Raw genomic sequence first — 19,734 nt, 5'->3', positions numbered from 1 at the left:
TGTGATGAGTTACATCGAAGCTGTAACCTTGGAAGAACATCACACGGCTAAACGAATATCAGCTTAGAGATGAAAACTTTAATCAGTGCCAAGACAGCCTGAGGGGAAAAAAAACAGACAGATAAGCGTACAGACTAATGGCAAGTCTGTTTCATTTTTCACGTATGATAATTGATTTTCTGACACGTAGATGGTTCAGGACTCAATCTGTCAGTGTCAGAGGTGCGGCTATAATTACACACCAATCCTCTGAGCGATAACTCCCAAAGCGAACACCATTACAGAATTAGCCTGTGGTCAGTGTATGTGTGTGTGTGTGTGTGTTAAACAGAAACAAATTTTTATCTCTTTAAGAAAAAATGTAGAACTCGTGGAGTTTGATTTTTCCAACAATATGAAAAAAGGTCCATGTTCAATTTACACAAATCGACAGAATACCTCCGTTTGATGTTTTTACCCATGAGGATTCCCCATGCAGAGAAAACAGAACAGTGATGTGTCACAATCCACAGTCCTAAAACAGCAGAGCAGGAAGTGGTTGGCTTGTGGTTGTGAAGTGATTGTGCAGTCATCTGGTCAACTTGCTTTATAATTCATTCGTTCATTTCTACCGCTTATCTGAACTACCTCGGGTCACGGGGAGCCTGTGCCTATCTCAGGCGTCATCGGGCATCAAGGCAGGATACACCCTGGACGGAGTGCCAACCCATCGCAGGGCACACACACACACTCTCATTCACTCACACACTACGGACAATTTTCCAGAGATGCCAATCAACCTACCATGCATGTCTTTGGACCGGGGGAGGAAACCGGAGTACCCGGAGGAAACCCCCGAGGCACAGGGAGAACATGCAAACTCCACACACACAAGGTGGAGGCGGGAATCGAACCCACAACCCTGGAGGTGTGAGGCCAACGTGCTAACCACTACGCCACCGTGCCCCCTGCTTTAGAATTTTCATTTTCTATTTTATTTTTTTTCTCACAGACTAATAGAACACTTGGAATGACGTCAGTTTTCCAATCCAGTTTCCAGCTAATACCTGGTTGTCATCCGTTCTACCCGAGAAGGAACAAAATTCCTCCAAGTTGCTGCACAGCAGAACAGCAGTCACACTGTTAACTCTGGAATTAGAAGTGAGCAGATGCCTGTGAGTCTCCAGTGTCTCTCTGATTAGCAAGAGAGGGAAAAAACAGAGTTTGCACTGAAATATGTTCTTTTAGATTCAGGAAGATTGCAGAATTCATGGTGGTGTTGCGATAAGCTGAGCGTGTCATCCTTACTGAGCTACCTGACCTTCTGCAAGCCGAGATGGACCAAGGCCAGGCACAGAGCAAAGTACTTCAACCATCTGAACAACTGACTCTTCTCTCTGTTATGGTCTGGGAAGTGCTTAAACTCCCTGAAGGCATACACAGACAGATCGAGGAGGAACTTCTTCCCGGAGGCCATTCGGACCCTCAACCATGACCTGGACTCCACAACACCTACACCTCCAACACTCCTGTTGATACACCTGTCCTAGTTCATATTCATAAATATTTATTATACAATTTCACTACAACTCCCTGAGCCCGATGTTGCACAGCATTGCATTGCACATAACTGCATTTTATTACAAATATACTCAGGCTGTTACTTTCACTTCTGTAATACATCCATTATATTATATTTAGATATTTTTTCCTTTTCTATCTGTATGTGTGTCAATTCTGATTTATGGTAATTCTGTCACAAACTGTCAGAAAAAGCATTTCACTGCATGAGGTACGATCTGTACAATTGTGTGTGTGTGTTTGAGAATGAGACCAATATAATTTCCACTTATATCACCACAATTAGTTAACAATTACAATATTTTTAATTCATTTATTATTAAACAGTTACTTCCGGTCCACTAATCTGATTGGTACTGCATCATAATGTTCATCACAAAGTCTAATTCTTACAGCAGTTCATTACACCACACGTACCACCGGCTGTCACTCGGTCTGTCGGTTGCCATGGCAACAGGCAACGCTTTCTACAGTACAAGCTGTGTGGCTTCATTAATGTTAATTGGTAATGAAGAAAACTGTCTGAAAGGTGAAATGCTTGATGTTAATTTCCTGTGAACAAAGCTGTTACAAAAAAAGAGCAATATGGCACTCAATTGTGCTGTTGTACGAAATATCAGCATTGTTTTTATTACCTGAAATCACCTGAAATCACCTGTGATTATATGAGATTACCTGTGATCACCTGAGATTACCTGTGATTATCTGAGATTACCTGTGATTATCTGAGATTACCCGTGATTATCTGAGATAACCTGTGATTATCTGAGATTACCCATGATTATCTGAGATTACCTGTGATTATCTGAGATTTACCTGTGATCACTCGAGATTACCTGTGATTATTTGAGATTACCCGTGATTATCTGAGATTGCCTGTGATTATCTGAGATTAGCTGTGATCACCTGAGATTACCTGTGATCACCTGAGATTACCTGTGATTATCTGAGATTACCTGTGATTACCTGAGATTATCTGAGATTACCCGTGATTATCTGAGATAACCTGTGATTATCTGAGATTACCCATGATTATCTGAGATTACCTGTGATTATCTGAGATTTACATGTGATCACCCGAGATTACCTGTGATTATTTGAGATTACCCATGATTATCTGAGATTACCTGTGATTATCTGAGATTTACATGTGATCACCCGAGATTACCTGTGATTATTTGAGATTACCCGTGATTATCTGAGATTGCCTGTGATTATCTGAGATTAGCTGTGATCACCTGAGATTACCTGTGATTATCTGAGATTACCTGTGATTATCTGAGATTACCCATGATTATCTGAGATAACCTGTGATTATCTGAGATTACCTGTGATTATCTGAGATTAGCTGTGATCAACTGTGATTACCAGTTATTATCTGTGATCACATGTGATTGCCCATTATTATTTGTGATCACCGGTGATTACCTGAGATTACCTGAGATTACCTGTGATAACCTGTGATAAGTCCCTGAGAATGAGCTGTTACCTCACACCTTCTGACCATTCACAATCCAGAATTCCAGCAATGATGTGATACATTTCTTTAAGTAATATCAACATGACCTTTCTACAGAATTTTGTTTTAGCTTTTGTATACACACACAAACACACACAAACACACACAAAGACACACTTTTAACAACATGTGGATGAAGGCCACACACACACAATGGAACTCTAATGGGAAACTTCAGGGAAGTGGAAACGGAGGTCTAATTTCCCGACTGCAATATGATCAGTAAGTTCAGATAAAAGAGCAAGAACTTTGAGAAAAAGACTTTGGGAAAGGTTTAAAACAGGCACGGTCCTGAATAAAAAGCAAGTTTAAAGTAAAGGTCTACTCTTGAAAGATGGACTACGTGATGTAGGAGTCTGGCATTTTCCATTTCTTAACAGGATTGAGGATCGTTTCCTGTTTGAACTCCACACAGCAGTGTAACCGAAATCCTGTCAGTGGACACAAATAAAAGCAGGAGACAAGCTGAAGGAAGAGGCAGAAAAACAAATCTGCCTTCTGTGAAGAGTTTGGCAACTTTAAGGAGATGTGGAAAAGCGAGATGGGATCTGCCACTCCTGGTTTACAAAAGATGGAGACCATTGCTGAAGAAATATAAGAAATGAGAACACACAGTTCACAGAGAGAGAGAGAGAACTAGAATGAGAGAGAACTAGAAAGAAAAACAGAGAAAGAGAGAAAGAGAAAGAGAGAGAGAAGGGAAGAGTTATATCAACCTCACTGTCAGCTGAGGAAGAAAACTCAGAAACTCTCTGAGGTAATTGCACCCAACGCTTCAGCCAATTTCAATGTTACAGAATCTTTAAAGTCCAGGATCGGCACAATGCTGTGTCTTCTGTGAAACGTCTGTCTTTCTCCGTTCTCTGTGTTAGTGGGTGGAAAACCATGGACATGCTGCTAAAGCTCGGCAGGGTGAACCGCTAATGATTCAGGCTGCTCTTTGAAAAGAACTTCTGAGAAACACTGACCAATGAATGTAGAAGAGCCAAAGTCATTTCTGCTGGAAATATTTTTAGCTTTCTAAAACAACAGTACATGTCTGAACAACTTGTGGAAGTGAATCCAGGGTATGTGGCTTGACGAGCCCAAAAAAAGCTAGATTTGTTGTGCTGAATGTGTTTTAACTAAGCAGAGAAATAACCGATCTGTCTCGTTTCTCAAATTGCCTTAACAACCCAAACAGCTCGGAAGTGTCGAGTGTTTGTTAAATATGTGTTTCTACTTACCATCTGCATTGAAAGAAAATCCACATATACTGTATGTCTGTAACCTAACTCACATACTGTAACCTGAATGACGTCCTGCATACTGATTGATGTAGTTAAACCTGAATGATGTACTGTAACCTGAATGATGTACTGTAACCCGAATGATGTACTGTAACCTGAATGATGTACTGTAACCCAAATGATGTACTGTAACCCAAATGATGTACTGTAACCCGAATGATGTACTGTAACCCGAATGATGTACTGTAACCTGAAAGAAATGACTCTAAAAAGAAAACATATTGTACCCTTAATTATGTAAGAATAATGTAGTGTAACCTGAATGTCATATTTTAACTTAAAATACTTACTGTATACCAAATGACACTGTAACCGTAACACAAAAGTAGTTACTGTAACGGTAACACAAATGACAAACTGTAACTGTAACACAAACTACGTACTGTAACGGTAACATAAATGACACACTGTAACACAACTGACATACTGTAACTGTAACACAAATGACATACTGTAACTGTAACACAAATGACTTATTGTAACAGTAACACAAATGACATACTGTAACACAAATGACTACCTGTACCTGCAACACAAATGACACACTGTAACTGTAACACAAATGATTTATTGTAACAGTAACACAAATGACATACTGTAACTGTAACACAAATGACTTATTGTAACTGTAACACAAATGACTTACTGTAACAGTAACACAAATGACATACTGTAACTGTAACACAAATGACATACTGTAACACAAATGACATACTGTAACTGTAACACAAATGACATACTGTAACTGTAACACAAATGACTTACTGTAACGGTAACACAAATGACATACTGTAACACAAATGACATACTGTAACTGTAACACAAAAGACATACTGTAACTGTAACACAAATGACATACTGTAACACAAATGACATACTGTAACTGTAACACAAATGACTTACTGTAACGGTAACACAAATGACATACTGTAACTGTAACACAAAAGACATACTGTAACTGTAACACAAATGACATACTGTAACTGTAACACAAATGACTTACTGTAACGGTAACACAAATGACATACTGTAACTGTAACACAAAAGACATACTGTAACTGTAACACAAATGACATACTGTAACTGTAACACAAATGACATACTGTAACTGTAACACAAATGACTTACTGTAACTGTAACACAAATGACTTACTGTAACTGTAACACAAATGACATACTGTAACTGTAACACAAATGACATACTGTAACTGTAACACAAATGACTTACTGTAACTGTAACACAAATGACTTACTGTAACTTAACACAAATGATTTATTGTAACTGTAACACAAATGACAAACTGTAACACAATTGACATACTGTAATGGTAACACAAATGACATACTGTAACTGTAACACAAATGACTTACTGTAACTGTAACACAAATGACTTTTGAAATTGCTCTAAATGTCATATCGTTCTGTAAATCACATACTGCACCCTGAATGTTGAATTGAAATCTAAATTACTTACTGTACACCAAATGACATAAAAAAAAACAAATGACATGCTGTAACCTGACAAATGTACTGTTACCAAAATGTTCTAATATTAATGTATATGATATAACGACATTCTATGTTCTAATATTAATGTATATGATATAACGACATTCTATGTTCTAATATTAATGTATATGATATAACGACGAACGACATTCTCCAACCTTAGTTTTTGCAAATTAACCAAACACTTGAAGAACCACTAAAAGTGTACAGTACAGTATGTATTAATTGAGTAAGTGTGCGGTACAAACTACACACGATTGCTCATTCTTTTGTTCGTAATATCTAGAACCTGTAGAAGTCCTCAAGTGTCCTGAACTGAGCACTAACTCTGACTCACTGAACACCCTTAGGATCAACTGGAACTGGTGTCTTCTCAACATCTCAACATCAGTGTCTGATCACATTAATGCTCTTGTACCACAAAGTACTCCAAATCCCCTCAGACATGCTTGAACGTCTAGTGGAAAACCGTCCAGAAGACTGGAGAATAAATCGGGAATGAGACGTTCAACAAACACATATAGGTTTGATGGTCAGATAGGTCAGGGGTGCACATACTTTTGCACTTGAAGTGTTTTATGATAATTAAGAGGTCTTTATAATAGGAAAGGAATGCAGAGAACCTTTAAGTATTGCCTAAAACATGAAGATGACTAAAGAACCATTAAAAGAGGCTATTCATCCTATGCATGATCATTCATTCATCTTCTACCGCTTATCCGAACTACCTCGGGTCACGGGGAGCCTGTGCCTATCTCAGGCGTCATCGGGCATCAAGGCAGGATACACCCTGGACGGAGTGGCAACCCATCGCAGGGCACACACACACACTCTCATTCACTCACGCAATCACACACTACGGACAATTTTCCAGAGATGCCAATCAACCTACCATGCATGTCTTTGGACCGGGGGAGGAAACTGGAGTACCCAGAGGAAACCCCTGAGGCACGGGGAGAACATGCAAACTCCACACACACAAGGTGGAGGCGGGAATCGAACCCCGACCCTGGAGGTGTGAGGCGAACGTGCTAACCACTAAGCCACCGTGACCCCACGTTATTGGATCATTATTTAGATAAATACGAGTTCTTAGCTTCTATTAAGGAATGTTTTTAATAAATATATATATTATAAATAAATAAATAAACAAATAAAAACATTCTGTCAAGGTAAACAGAACCTTACAGGGTTTCTCTGGAGGAACAACTAAAAGCCTTTAAAGGTTCTTCAAACGGTTATTTCACAGTTTACTGACAAATAATAGAATGATATGTTAATAAATGTTTTTTTTTTTTTTTTTTTTAAGACTTTATCCTAGGATACTTAAAAGAGTGCATTTCTAAGAGTGCATTCTGGGAAATTTTAGTCCCTTAATTCAAATCAGTAAAGGTAAACAGATCTTGGCAGAACCCAGCAGTGTGTCGTGTGTTCTGAAGCCTTCAGCTGTACGTAAAGGAATCAAAGAAGCCGGTGAGTCAGGAGGCTGTCAGTCATATGTGACAGGCTTCAAATTGCTCCTCAGGTAAAAGAAAACAAATCAGTGCTGTGGTATGACGGAGCCATTAGCACATAAACAGAGGTGGGTGTTATATGTGAGATCTAGATCTTTTTATTTATTTTATTTCTTACAGCGTAATGTACCGTTATGTGCACCGCAGACTGGTCCATAAAAAGGTAAATGTGCAAAGAATAATCATTTCAGGAACATGTAAGTAGGTATATGTAAGTAAATGACAACCTATATTTTACAGACAAGAAAAAAAATGCTTTTTAGGATATATTTAAGATGTGGCATTGGAAAAGGGGAGTTTAACAGATGGAGGAAATATTAAAACTATTACTGTGTGTGAAGATTAGTGAACAGGTGAAATGTCAAACTGACATGACTTCAATATGTAGTTGAAGACATCATTTTTTAGAACATGTTCATTTTCTCACCTACATTCATGCACATAAAGTAAATACATAACCTCGGGTTGTCAAGAACGTGCACGTTTCTGGTAGAACGGAGCGCCCGGGCTGTCGGTATAAAGGACTCGTCTCTTCACACTTTTGAACTCATTCATTCCAGAGGATATAATGCAGGAACTGGAGGACTGGATATTTTTTTCTCCTGACCTTAATTACCTGAGCGAACCCTGGTGAAAATCCTTCAAGGAAGGAAGACAGGAAGCTGCAGCAAATAGGAGCCGCGTCCCACAAAGCTTTCTATTACACACAGAGCCGAGCCGAGCCGAGCCGAACCGAACACGGTGCTGGGGTAAAAGGACAATATCCTGAACACTCCGTGCCTAATTTCTCCAACTCCTCACTGCTATCATTATGAGAATCATTGGGGTAATTCTGAAGCTAATAACTATCATTACATGCTGCACAAATCTGCTTCATCTATAGATATAAACCTAATTATATATCACCAGTCTGAAAAAAATCCTCTGTTCATTATGAAAATAAAGTCAACAAGAAAATTTATGATAAAGAGAAAGAGGATTTTTATCAGTTCCTGTACTGGTATGTGTATCAGATGACAGTGTGTTTGTGTGCGTGTGTTTGTGTGTGTGTGTGTGTGCATGAAAAAGCTCAACAAAAACATCAACGTTAAATAGAAATGAATCATCATCATTATAGTCTGCCAAAATAACAAGATATTTACTAAAGATTCTGACTGGAAAAGAATGAGATAATTTAACCGAAATAAAATATGTAAAATATAATAAAATAATGAGTAAATTATGCATTAGGTTGAAAACCTAAAAAATACAAGCTAAAATGTCAAAATTGCAAAACAGATAAGGACCGAAATGAGTGAATTAATAATAGGAATCAATTATTTATAAATAAAAAACAATAGAATATTCGATAATATTTTAAATTATTACTAGCAATAAATGGTGAGGTGTTAAATATTCAGTTGAAATGAGATGAGATATTTCCACCTATATCTGTGAGTCGAGAAGGATGTAGGCGCAGTTCAACAGATTTAATAAAGACTGAGGCAGAACGATCCAAAATGTCATAGAAGGACACGATGAGCAAACAGGAAACACTCAACAAACCGGACATGTAAATCAGACCACATGCAAACAGTCAAATGTAGAATTAACACACACTGGAGAAAAGGCAAAAAACAAACTGAACGTTACTTCACACCTGGCTGGAGTGGATGTCGGTGGTGTGTAACTGTGAACTGACACGCTATGGCTTCTGGGAGATCGCTGTGAAGGTCCTGACAGATACGTATAAACATAAATACTGTAGACGATAATAAAACTACACGTTCTACTGCCAGTGTCTGGCTGGCTGTGAGAAATGGGTGTGGCTTAATCACTTGAACTCAGTATTGAGAAGTAAGGGGGGCACATACTTTTATTAACTGGTTATAAGACAAAATGCTGGTGTACTGTAGCGCTCTTTATTTTATTTTCCCAGCACAAGCGCTGTCCTTGAGGAACAAAAAGTACTTTGTTATCAATATATTAGGTTGATTTTTTATGGACTAATGAATCCACTCGTTAGAAAGTAAGCTAACAATAAATCTTAGAAAATCAATTTCTATCAAAGTTTCCATCGTACAGTATAAGTGCAAGAGGTCCTAAAGGTCTCCAGAGGAAAAACCTCTTTACTGAGTATTTATAGAACAATAATCAGCTTCAGTTGAGTAAGAGGAACTCATGATGCAGAGGAGCTCCATCACTCCATCACTCCACCGTGTCACCGATTATTGTCTTATAAGATACGCAGCCACACACAGTACATATACTATACGTATCATGCAGCGGGAACAGAACGATGTTTCTTAAATACAGATTAGGAGTAAAACCTGATTACAAACTCATATCCAACATTTTCATTAATTCCCTGTAATTAAGCTTCACAGTGTGCCAGAGCGCCAAGTGTGAGTGAACAACGAGCGTCATCACAACCCGTCTCCCCAAAACGCCCTGCACACCTGCTCGCACACTCGCGTGTCAATTCTCATCAGGCTCCTTCATTAGCTAATTTATTCCGATCCTCCCCTGTCTCCTTAATAAACCTACATGTAATCTATTGTGACAGAATAATAAAAGATGTATAAAAAAGATGCAATTAGGCTTATAGGCTGTAGAGATAGATGGGCAATTATGCTCTCGTGGAAGCCCTTTTCAACTTCATGATGCCAAACGTTCCATCTAGCTGCCTTCTCTCTGTTAAATTATGCGTTCTTTAAACAGGAACAGGACTGAGCTGTGCTTCAACTGGGTCATGTGACATGTTCTCCAAAGCACCACTGCAGCAAGTCACTGAAAATTCAGAAATATCACCTCAGTATGTAGGAGAGAGACTGTAGAATACACCGAGCTGAAGTAGAAGTGTCAGAGGGGAATACTTTTTTGAGCGCTTGCAGACTTCTTTATATATGGCCTTTAAAAGGCCAGGCACATCTTCAGGGATTTAACAAGGCCTGTAAACCCACTGGGAAGCAGTTTGATGATGTTCCCAATCAGGAGTTTGTCAGATTGCATCGGAACAGCCTTCAAAGTATATGTCTGCTGTAACAGAGAGCTGGAGTCTACTAATAATACGTGAAACCGGCACACTGCCGATATAAAAAGGTCAGATGAAAGCCATCTCTGAGTCGAAGTACAGAATAAGAAGCCAGTAGGTATTGATCATTAAAGACCAACCTAGGAGTTCACCTGATCTTCAGAAACAGACAATTCTTTATTTCTTTTTTAGACATGAGGTAATTGTACGGTACCTTCAGAGTTGACACAGGCCACAGTTTGACTTCTGCTGCCAGAGCCGCAAGTCCCCTCATTAGCCACGCACTTTCGCTCGTCTCCAACACGCCACTGGAAACAGACAGGATCTTCACAGGGAATGAACTCCAGCAGGTGGCCACAATCATCTGAGCTTCCAGATCCTTCTCCTAGTACACGCCTTCTCCTTTCTCGGTAACCTAAGGAGACCCACACACAAGTAGGTTACAACAAGCTAGGGTGCTATAGGGAGGAGTGTGTGTCTGTGTGTGTATGTGTGTGTGTTTGTACTGTATGTATGTGTGTGTGTGTGTTTGTATGACAGAAGAAATGATTGAGGACACCATAACCAGCCAGGACTTTTTTTTTTGGAAGAAAGATTCTCCTCTTGAATAATACTTTTCTGATCTCCTGACACCCAAAACCGCTCCACAGCCTGACAGCTTGAGCATCTCGTTTCAGGTTCAAAACACATCAATCACAATAGGAGGTTATAGAATTCCATGAGGTTCATCTAACGTGCTTCGGTCCATCATAATACAGACGATGTTGAAGAAGCCGGCTCTGGATATTTTTCAAAGGGACTGCATTATTCCTATTAGGACCAAATCCAGTGGGATCTACAGAACATTAAAAAGCACTTGTAGGACCACTTCACTTCTCATTAACCTACATAAAAGTGGTGCATCAGAAACAAGTATATTATTATAATTGCTACGGTGCCACTGGGATAAAAGGATCGCTGGCTAACACAGCACCATTTCCCCTCAAACTTGGCAACAGCCCGAGTGTTCTGATTTAGATTCCTATATCCCAGTAGTCCGGTAAACCTAGTGTTACAGAATTCACTTTTTGGGATACAAAAAAAAATCTGCCTCAGGTGCCTTTTCTTCTGTTTTACACCTGAGACCCTTCAGACTATAGGTTTACTCCTGGGCCACTTTTCTATACTTAGAAATGTCTTTTGCACACTACAACTGCAGAGAATATGAAGTATCCTGTTCAACCCTGGGGAATAGATCTGTGGGATTATGCACTTTGGATTACCTTTTCACCCAGTACCTTGTTACTAAGTAGGAAAAATGCAAATTCTACTGTAAAACTTGCATCCGATTTTCTTTTCTTAGAAAGAAAACACTACGTAAAAACACTGTCCTATAACATAGAGATAACTTTACTGAATGTTAATGATAGATAGATAGATAGATAGATAGATAGATAGATAGATAGATAGATAGATAGATAGATAGATAGATAGATAGATATAGGGGCATAGAAGCCTTTATTATCGCCACATATACAGTACATTACATCAGGGGGACAGCTCATGTTGGACGTTGGGGGACAAAGTTAGGGAGGCCAGATTAAGATGGTTTGGACATGTTCAGAGGAGGGAGAGTGAGTATATTGGTAGGAGAATGTTGGACATGGAGCTGCCAGGCAGGAGGCAAAGAGGAAGGCCAAAGAGGAGGTATATGGATGTAATTAATGAGGATATGAAGCTAGTGGGTGCAAGTGTTGAGGGTGAAGAAGATAGGGATAGGTGGAGAGAGATGATTCGCTGTGGTGACCCCTGAAGGGAAAAGCCAAAAGAAGAAGAAGAAACATTACAGCACAGTGGAATTCTTTTCTTCACATACCGCAACTGAGGAGGTCGAGGTCAGAGTTCAGGGGCAGCTATGATACAGCGCCCCTGGAGCAGGGAAGGTTGAGGGCCTTGCTCATGGGCCCAGCAGTGGCAGCCTGGCTGTGTTGGGCCTTGAACCCCGATCCTCCATTCAACAACCCAGAGCCTTAACCAGTTGAGCCACCACTGCCCCCAATAGTTAAAATAGTTAGCATTAGATTGGCTGAATACAACATGCCACATAGAGTTATTCTAAGATATTTTACTGCTGGCTTTTAGCTCAGAACCTTTAAAACAAGCACCCTTAGTACAAAGAACGTTAGCCTAAGATTTTTGGAACAGGATCTTTAGCACAAGAACCCTTAGTTGAAGAATTTCATCACGAGCGTTCCAAAAAGTTCTACCAAAAAGTAGACTACAAGAACTGTACCCCCCCAAAAAAAAGCTCAGTTCGAGAACTTCAGCTTGGATCCATGGTCATCTAGGGGGCAGTATTGTGTCCTCGTTGCTCCAGGCTCTTACTCCCCTCTTTGTTCTGCATTTTAATACTACATTTCAGAGAAATTCTCAGATGCTTTATATACACCAGAGCAGTATAAGTCTGGCTGCTCCTAGTGCCGAGAAACAACGAGTCGTACAAGAACAGCGCTACAACATATTAAATAAAATCCCCTTCTGAGATTCAACATTATTTGATGGAACAGAAATAGTTCTTATTAAGTGCAGAGCCTAAAGCAGGACAGCTTAGGGGTGTTTATCCAAAGTCTGCTTTGTTTCCTCCTGTCTTCCTCACTTCACCTCGCTCCCTCTCTAGTTTGCTCATTGCTTTTCCGTGTCAGCGTGCAGTGTTTAGCGCCTGCGGCCGTCTCGCTCCCACGCTTCCTGACTCCACAGTCCTGGGAAAATCAGCGAGTCGACTGCGCCAGAGATCTAAGTCTTTGAAATAATCAGAACAGCCTGCAGCCCTGATGCACTGGAAGCCCTCTAATACATCAAGGTTGTGCATCAACAGTGGGGCTGAGAACACAAGTAGGTAACACCCACCTCTTATTTACCTCAGAAGGAGAATTTACCACAGGACTTTTGTCTACAGATTTATACAGAGTCCTCCGCATGGCTCTAGTATCAGTTTTTCTTTTTTCTTTAAATCGTCTAGAGCCGTGTATTAACTGATTAAACCTCTTATTTCATTACTAAACCTCTAGTGAGGTTCACCGTGGAACATGAGCAGAAAAATCTTCAATTAAATTGGATTACACGCCGATTTCCATTAGCTTAAGCCGCTCTTTGTGGTTCACCGTTACATTTACACATAAGTCTATACATGTACAGGGAAGGTATTGTAGGACATCTGAAAAGTGGGAAAGTGTCCTTCACCTCAGCACATGTGCACGTCTCAGATAAATAATTCAGAAAACGAGTAAAAACGGCATTTAGGCATTTCCCTGGAGTATAACCTTGAAATGACTGGCGCATTTCTAGAATAGAATAAAGAATAGATTAGAATAACTTTATTAGTCCCCAGAGGGAAAGGAAGTGTTTCTATTGTTCTTCCTGATTAGAATATTCCATTCCATGGAGTTTATTAAGAACGTGTCACTGAATCCTGAACACATTCACCTCTATCACAATAATACAACATTCCACAGGTGAGATGTTCTGTCATCTGGGAGAAGAAGAAAAGCAGCTTCTCTTGGTCGTATATCTTATTTTTACTGACTGTGACGGTGAGTGACGAAAGAGTGACCCTGAAAATCACACTGAAAGATTACTATTTTACTATATTAGTGTCACCCATAGGGGGGCACGGTGGCTTAGTGGTTAGCACGTTCGCCTCACACCTCCAGGGTCAGGGTTCGATTCCCACCTCCTTCTTGTGTGTGTGGAGTTCGCACGTTCTCCCCGTGCCTTGGGGGTTTCCTCCGGGTACTCCGGTTTCCTCCCCCGGTCCAAAGACATGCATGGTAGGTTGATTGGCATCTCTGGAAAATTGTCCGTAGTGTGTGATTGCATGAGTGAATGAGTGTGTGTGTGTGTGCCCTGCGATGGGTTGGCACTCCGTCCAGGGTGTATCCTGCCTTGATGCCCAATGACGCCTGAGATAGGCACAGGCTCCCCGTGACCCGAGGTAGTTCGGATAAGCGGTAGAAAATGAATGAATTGAATTAAATATTTATTATTTAAAAAAAAATAAAAATAGAAAAGAAAAGAAATGAAAAAAGAAGAAGTCAAAAAAATGTTTTTTAATGTTGTGCTTGGTGTGTCTCGGTGTATAAATGAGATCTCATTGCCTTAGACTGATTTACACATTTTGCAATTAAACACCTTCAATTTAAATACCTTCAATACGATCAACTGAACGATACCTTGACCTACATAAACACTAGTCTAGAAATACACACATACTCATACATACACACCACCCATGAGCAGTCCTGCCTCAGGACACACACACACACACACACACACACACATCCACAGAACACCTCAGGCATCAGGATCGATGTGAGTATCTGGAATACTGGAGAAAATAAGTGCATGGCTACAGACATGTATAATTAAAAAGTGCAGCACTGCTATTAAATTTATTCAGAGGAAAACGCAGAAGAGAGGCGACAGTCACACATCACTTCCTCTGTCCTTCTCTTCATCATTCCTGCACTCATTACTACCAAAGAGATCATGCTTCCCAGAGCACACACACACACCTCTATTCACCTGAGGACTCGAGCTGAGAGGGGAAATAAAAAAAAAAATGGTGAAGATGTGAACAAAGGAGCTGAACCAAATGGACAAGCTGTATTAATGGTTACGTTTCTCAGTGCGCTCTGTGTGTGTGTGTGTGTGTGTGTGTGTGTGTGTGTAGGCTGTGGGTTCAATGAAGCTAAGCTTTGAAGAATATAAAAAACTCGCAGGGAGTCAAGATAAAAGACGGTGCTAAAATAAGACTAGAAAAGGGCCACATGTTGAGTAAATAGGTTATTCTCCCAGCGGCTGAGGAAACAGAGTCAGAAAGAGCTAAAAAAAAGCATTCTTAAGGAATTTGCATATTTATATATTGCATATTTATATATTGCATATATATTACAATATATAAATGCATATTTATATATTGCATATATATTTAATATTACATTAAACCTAAACCACTACTAATCACACACTTACTGTATCTCTAGGAATTTTATTTATCCCAAATCACAGATAGTTCTGATGAAGATGATGATCTATAAGCACTCTATAGCCACATCGATGTTCTATAGCCATAGCGATGTTCTGCAGGTGATATAATATGATAATAAAGTTCATTAGTTCAATATTCTGACAGACAGAACCATGTAGACCTTCTACATACAGTACTAGCAGTACTAACACTCAGGACTGCTGTAGTTCTTGTATTGGGAGCAAATCTGTATAATGGAGTTCGGAGAGCTCCACGTCGTGCTAGGAGGTAACGAAACGTGCCCTAGGACACCTTCATCCACTGTAAACGTCTGCCAGTGTTTTAAAATAAAGGGGCTTTTTAGACCTGATCACTTCATGCGTTTTCTGTGATCAGATAGCTATCCGATGGTAAAAAGACCAGGTCTAAATGCCCTCCGAAACGTTTTCGAGACGGATATAAATCAGATCGCTCAAACCGCTTCAGGAGGTGGTCTGGGACGTGTTTCAGATGAAACTGGACAGGTGTAAATGAATGTGGTTGTTCAAGCCACATACATCAGCGCTATACTCCTCCCAAACGGAAGTACGTCACTCGCAAGTGACTCACGAGTCGTGCATCGCGCCAGAAACAAATAACATGAACGACACGGAGGCACGTTGCTCTTTGGAGCGATGAAAGCGTTCAACAAAAGCTTTGTAAAACATATAGAAACAAAAGTATATTTAAGTATAAACACCAAAGCGTGTTCCATTTCAATTACCCTGGAAATGAGGTCAAATATATTTGCATTTTAGGCGGGAGTAGAAAGATCGGATAGCTATTGGATCACACAGCTATCGGATCAGAGACAACACATGAAGTGACCAGGTGTAAAAAGACCCAAAAGGTTTGGGGTCAGGGTTCGAATCCTGCCTCCGCCCTGTGCTTGTTCTTATCGTTTCCTCCGATTCTCCGGTTTTCTCCCCAGCCCAAAGACATGTGCTTTAGATTGACTGGCATCTCTAAATTGTCCTAATGTGTAAGTGTGATGAGATTGTGCCCCATCCAGAGTCTTCGCCCAACTCGGTAACAGTTCGTTCAGCCTTTTACAATCAGGCGAGTGCTTCTGCAAATCGTTCGACTTTTTACGGAGAAACATTTTTATGTGCTGCTTTAAAAATGTCCTTATTCATAAGGATTTAGTGAATATACTCATATGTCCTCACACTTAACTCGCTAACTAACTAGCCGTACTTTATTACATTAGCTCCTACTTCTCAGCCTTGATTTCTGAGATGTGGGACCGAGCATCACGTCAATGCTCTCGCTCAGCTCACTACTAAACATTGGGTTTCCTCCTGCTGTACTGTAGCACTATCTAAGCCTCTATCACGTACTTTCTGTCCTCCAGTCTCTTCACATCTCCAGGCCATTTTTCCTGCCATAGAGATACATTTTTTGCCGCTCGCTGTAGTGCGCTACAGGATTTCAGCTTCCTGTCAGCGCCACTGAACTCCTCAGTGTCATGTTCTGCACTTAGCCAAAAGCAACTTTACAGCCCAACTAAAAAAAACAAAAAAAAACCTTCTCGTTCTTCCGAAGGTGACGCGAGTCCGATCCCAGAGCTCGAAATCATCCTCATGGGAAATAACTGGATAAACTTATTTCTAGATCAGATTTTATTTTAACATACTGTAGGTGTGCATGCAGTGATAACCAACACAGCAACATGATAAACCGCTAACCGCTCAATCGCTAATGAGAAACACGGCACTAGGGTCGATCTCTGAGCACAGTAAGTTGAAAAGTTGGATGAATGCCAGATCAGATGGATGGAAAGATGGATTAACGGATAAACAGATGAAACCTTGGTAAACGGTTGATAGATGGATGGAAGGATGGATGGATGGACGGAGGGTTAGACAGTATGAAGGGATGCTACATGGCTACAGTGTGAACAAATTCATGAATGAATGGATGGATGGATGATTGATGTATGGATGGCTTGAGGGAGGAGGGATAGATGGAAAACTGGATGTATACTGTACGTGAATGGATGGTGAATGGATCGATGGCTGGATGGATGGTTTTATGGACAGATGAAACTTTGTTAAATGGTTGATACATGGATGGAGGGATGAATAGTAGAGATAGATACCTCTCCTCCCCTGGTTGCAGTCTTCAGGCAGGCAGGAACCCCATGAAGACCAGGAGGACAGCAGGCATGGCCGAGAGCAGGGAAGAGAGCAGGAACGGACAGATGAGGGGATGAGTGTTTCCTCACACAGACTTACACTGACTGGCCGAGAGACTGGAGAGAGAGAGAGAGAGAGAGAGAGAGAGAGAGAAAGAGAGCGAGAGTCTGAATCTCCATCTTGGAAGAACTTACAAAACTGAAGAACCCGCTGTCAGCAGAACATCTCCAGTTCTCGGGTTCACTTCATCATGGGTCAGAACGTCTCGTTTCACTTCATCTTTTCTAGAACAGTAGCTTCTACACATACAGGTTTATATTAATGCCCTTGTTCTAGTAGGCAGAGATGGCATATGACTTGACTCGAGTCAGACTTAAGTCGCAAATTTAAGACTTGAGACTTGCTTGACAGATATTAAAAAAGTCTCGACTTGACTTTGACTTGAAATTCATGACTTGAGACTTGACTCGGACTTGAGTTAAAAGACTCAGAGATTGGGGACTCGACTTGACTCGAGTCAGACTTAAGTCACAAAATTTGAGACTTGAGACTTGCTTGACAAATATTAAAAAAAGACTCGACTTGAGTTTGACTTGAAATTCATGACTTGAGACTTGACTCGGACTTGAGTTAAATGACTCAGAGATTGGGGACTCGACTTGACTCGAGTCAGACTTAAGTCGCAAATTTGCTTGACAAATATTAAAAAAGACTTGACTTTGACTTGACATTCATGACTTGAGACATACTTGTGACTTGCACATGTGTGACTTACTCCCACCTCAGCTAGTAGGTTATCATTTCTATAGTAACGGCTCATTCTCATGGGGGATTTCCATGTGAGCTGTTGCTGTAGAAATGACAACGAACAAGTGTATAAATTAGATGTGCGCTTGTGACATGACCAAAAGTGAATAATATTCAGGCTGACCCGCTCTCCGCCATTTAGTTTTTATTATCCTGTTGTTTATTAGAGATTGCCTGAGGTTTCAGGTTCCAAGATTCAGTAGTCAGTACTTTTTCTCATCAATCTCTTATCAAAAGCATTTGATTCATTTCCTGCACTGAGTCGATTCTGAATCGATTTGAGAGACGTCCTCTCTCAGGCTATCTAGGACCTGCTGTGTTCTCTCCCGATTAAAGAACCGCCCCGAGCGGCGAAGCCGAGAACACACCAGGGTTCTGTTCACTCTCGCTGCAGACTCGGAAATGATCCGGGTTTTAAAAATAAAATCTGCCTTTATTCCTCCTACATTTTAACGTCGGTCAGGATTATGTGAATAAAAAGTGCTAAGTCTTATTTTTAATCTGGTTTTATCACTAAATCCGAGTCTCAGATCTTTTCTGCACGAGCCCTAAGCACTGACGGCAGCCCGTGTGCTTATAAGTCACAGCTAATAAAACGAGTGTGATTTGATTTCCTGCACTGCACACGAGTTTAAAACAGATTGAACGATGATAAAATCTAACAGACGTGCGGCTCGACAATTCCTCCTCAGGCAGCTGCTTTCAGGTTGTGTTGAGAGATTTATGGAGAAAAAGCAGAAATGTTATTGATCTGTGGAAAGAGAAGGAGCTGAAAGGACAGGAACTGGACTTGTGCTGTGTGTGTGTTTGTGTGTGTGTGTGTGTACCGTCTCTCCCGTGTCTCGGTGTTGTCTCGTCTTGGACCTGAACGCAGTACGTCTCTCTGCTCTGTACTCCTCCTCCACACAGAGCGCTGATGTTTACTGCTTTCTTCTCCTGAAGGCTGAGGAGAGGAGTGATACGGCATTCGCTCCAGTCTGTACTCCTCCACTCGTACCTGCAAGACAAGCACACATACACACACACACACACACACACACACAAGCACAAACACACACACACACTTCATTCTTCTATATCAGGCTGCTTTGTTACTCCTCCGTCTGTGTGTGTGTGTGTGTGTGTATGAGTGTCTGTGTGTGTGTGTGCGTGAGTGTGTGTATGAGTGTGTGTGTCTGTGTGTGTGTTTGTGTGTGTGTGTTTGTGTGTGCGTGTGTGTATGAGTGTCTGTGTGTGTGTGTGTGTATGAGTGTCTGTGTGTGTGTGGGTGTGTGTGAGAGAGAGAGAGAATACACATCACACTTTCTGTCCGTTTATAGCAACACTTCTTATACTGAAAG

The 19,734-nt window shown here is 40.6% G+C and overlaps 1 protein-coding gene across 1 annotated transcript in view; it reads right to left on the bottom strand.

Annotated features, from left to right (window-relative positions):
• The window catches only part of thsd7ba (thrombospondin, type I, domain containing 7Ba), a 279,775-nt gene that overhangs the window by 125,960 nt on the left and 134,081 nt on the right, over nt 1–19,734 (bottom strand). Inside the window, exons 6-8 of the mRNA XM_060877047.1 lie at nt 19,222–19,391; nt 17,551–17,703; nt 10,620–10,820 (exon numbers count right to left, since the gene is read on the bottom strand). Coding sequence (XP_060733030.1) covers nt 10,620–10,820; nt 17,551–17,703; nt 19,222–19,391 — 524 coding nt within the window. The remainder of the gene's footprint in view (nt 1–10,619; nt 10,821–17,550; nt 17,704–19,221; nt 19,392–19,734) is intronic.

This window comes from Tachysurus vachellii, chromosome 8 (genome assembly GCF_030014155.1).
Source record: "Tachysurus vachellii isolate PV-2020 chromosome 8, HZAU_Pvac_v1, whole genome shotgun sequence".
NCBI classification, from domain to species: Eukaryota; Metazoa; Chordata; class Actinopteri; order Siluriformes; family Bagridae; genus Tachysurus; species Tachysurus vachellii.
This window is presented reverse-complemented; position numbering and strand designations above follow the sequence as displayed.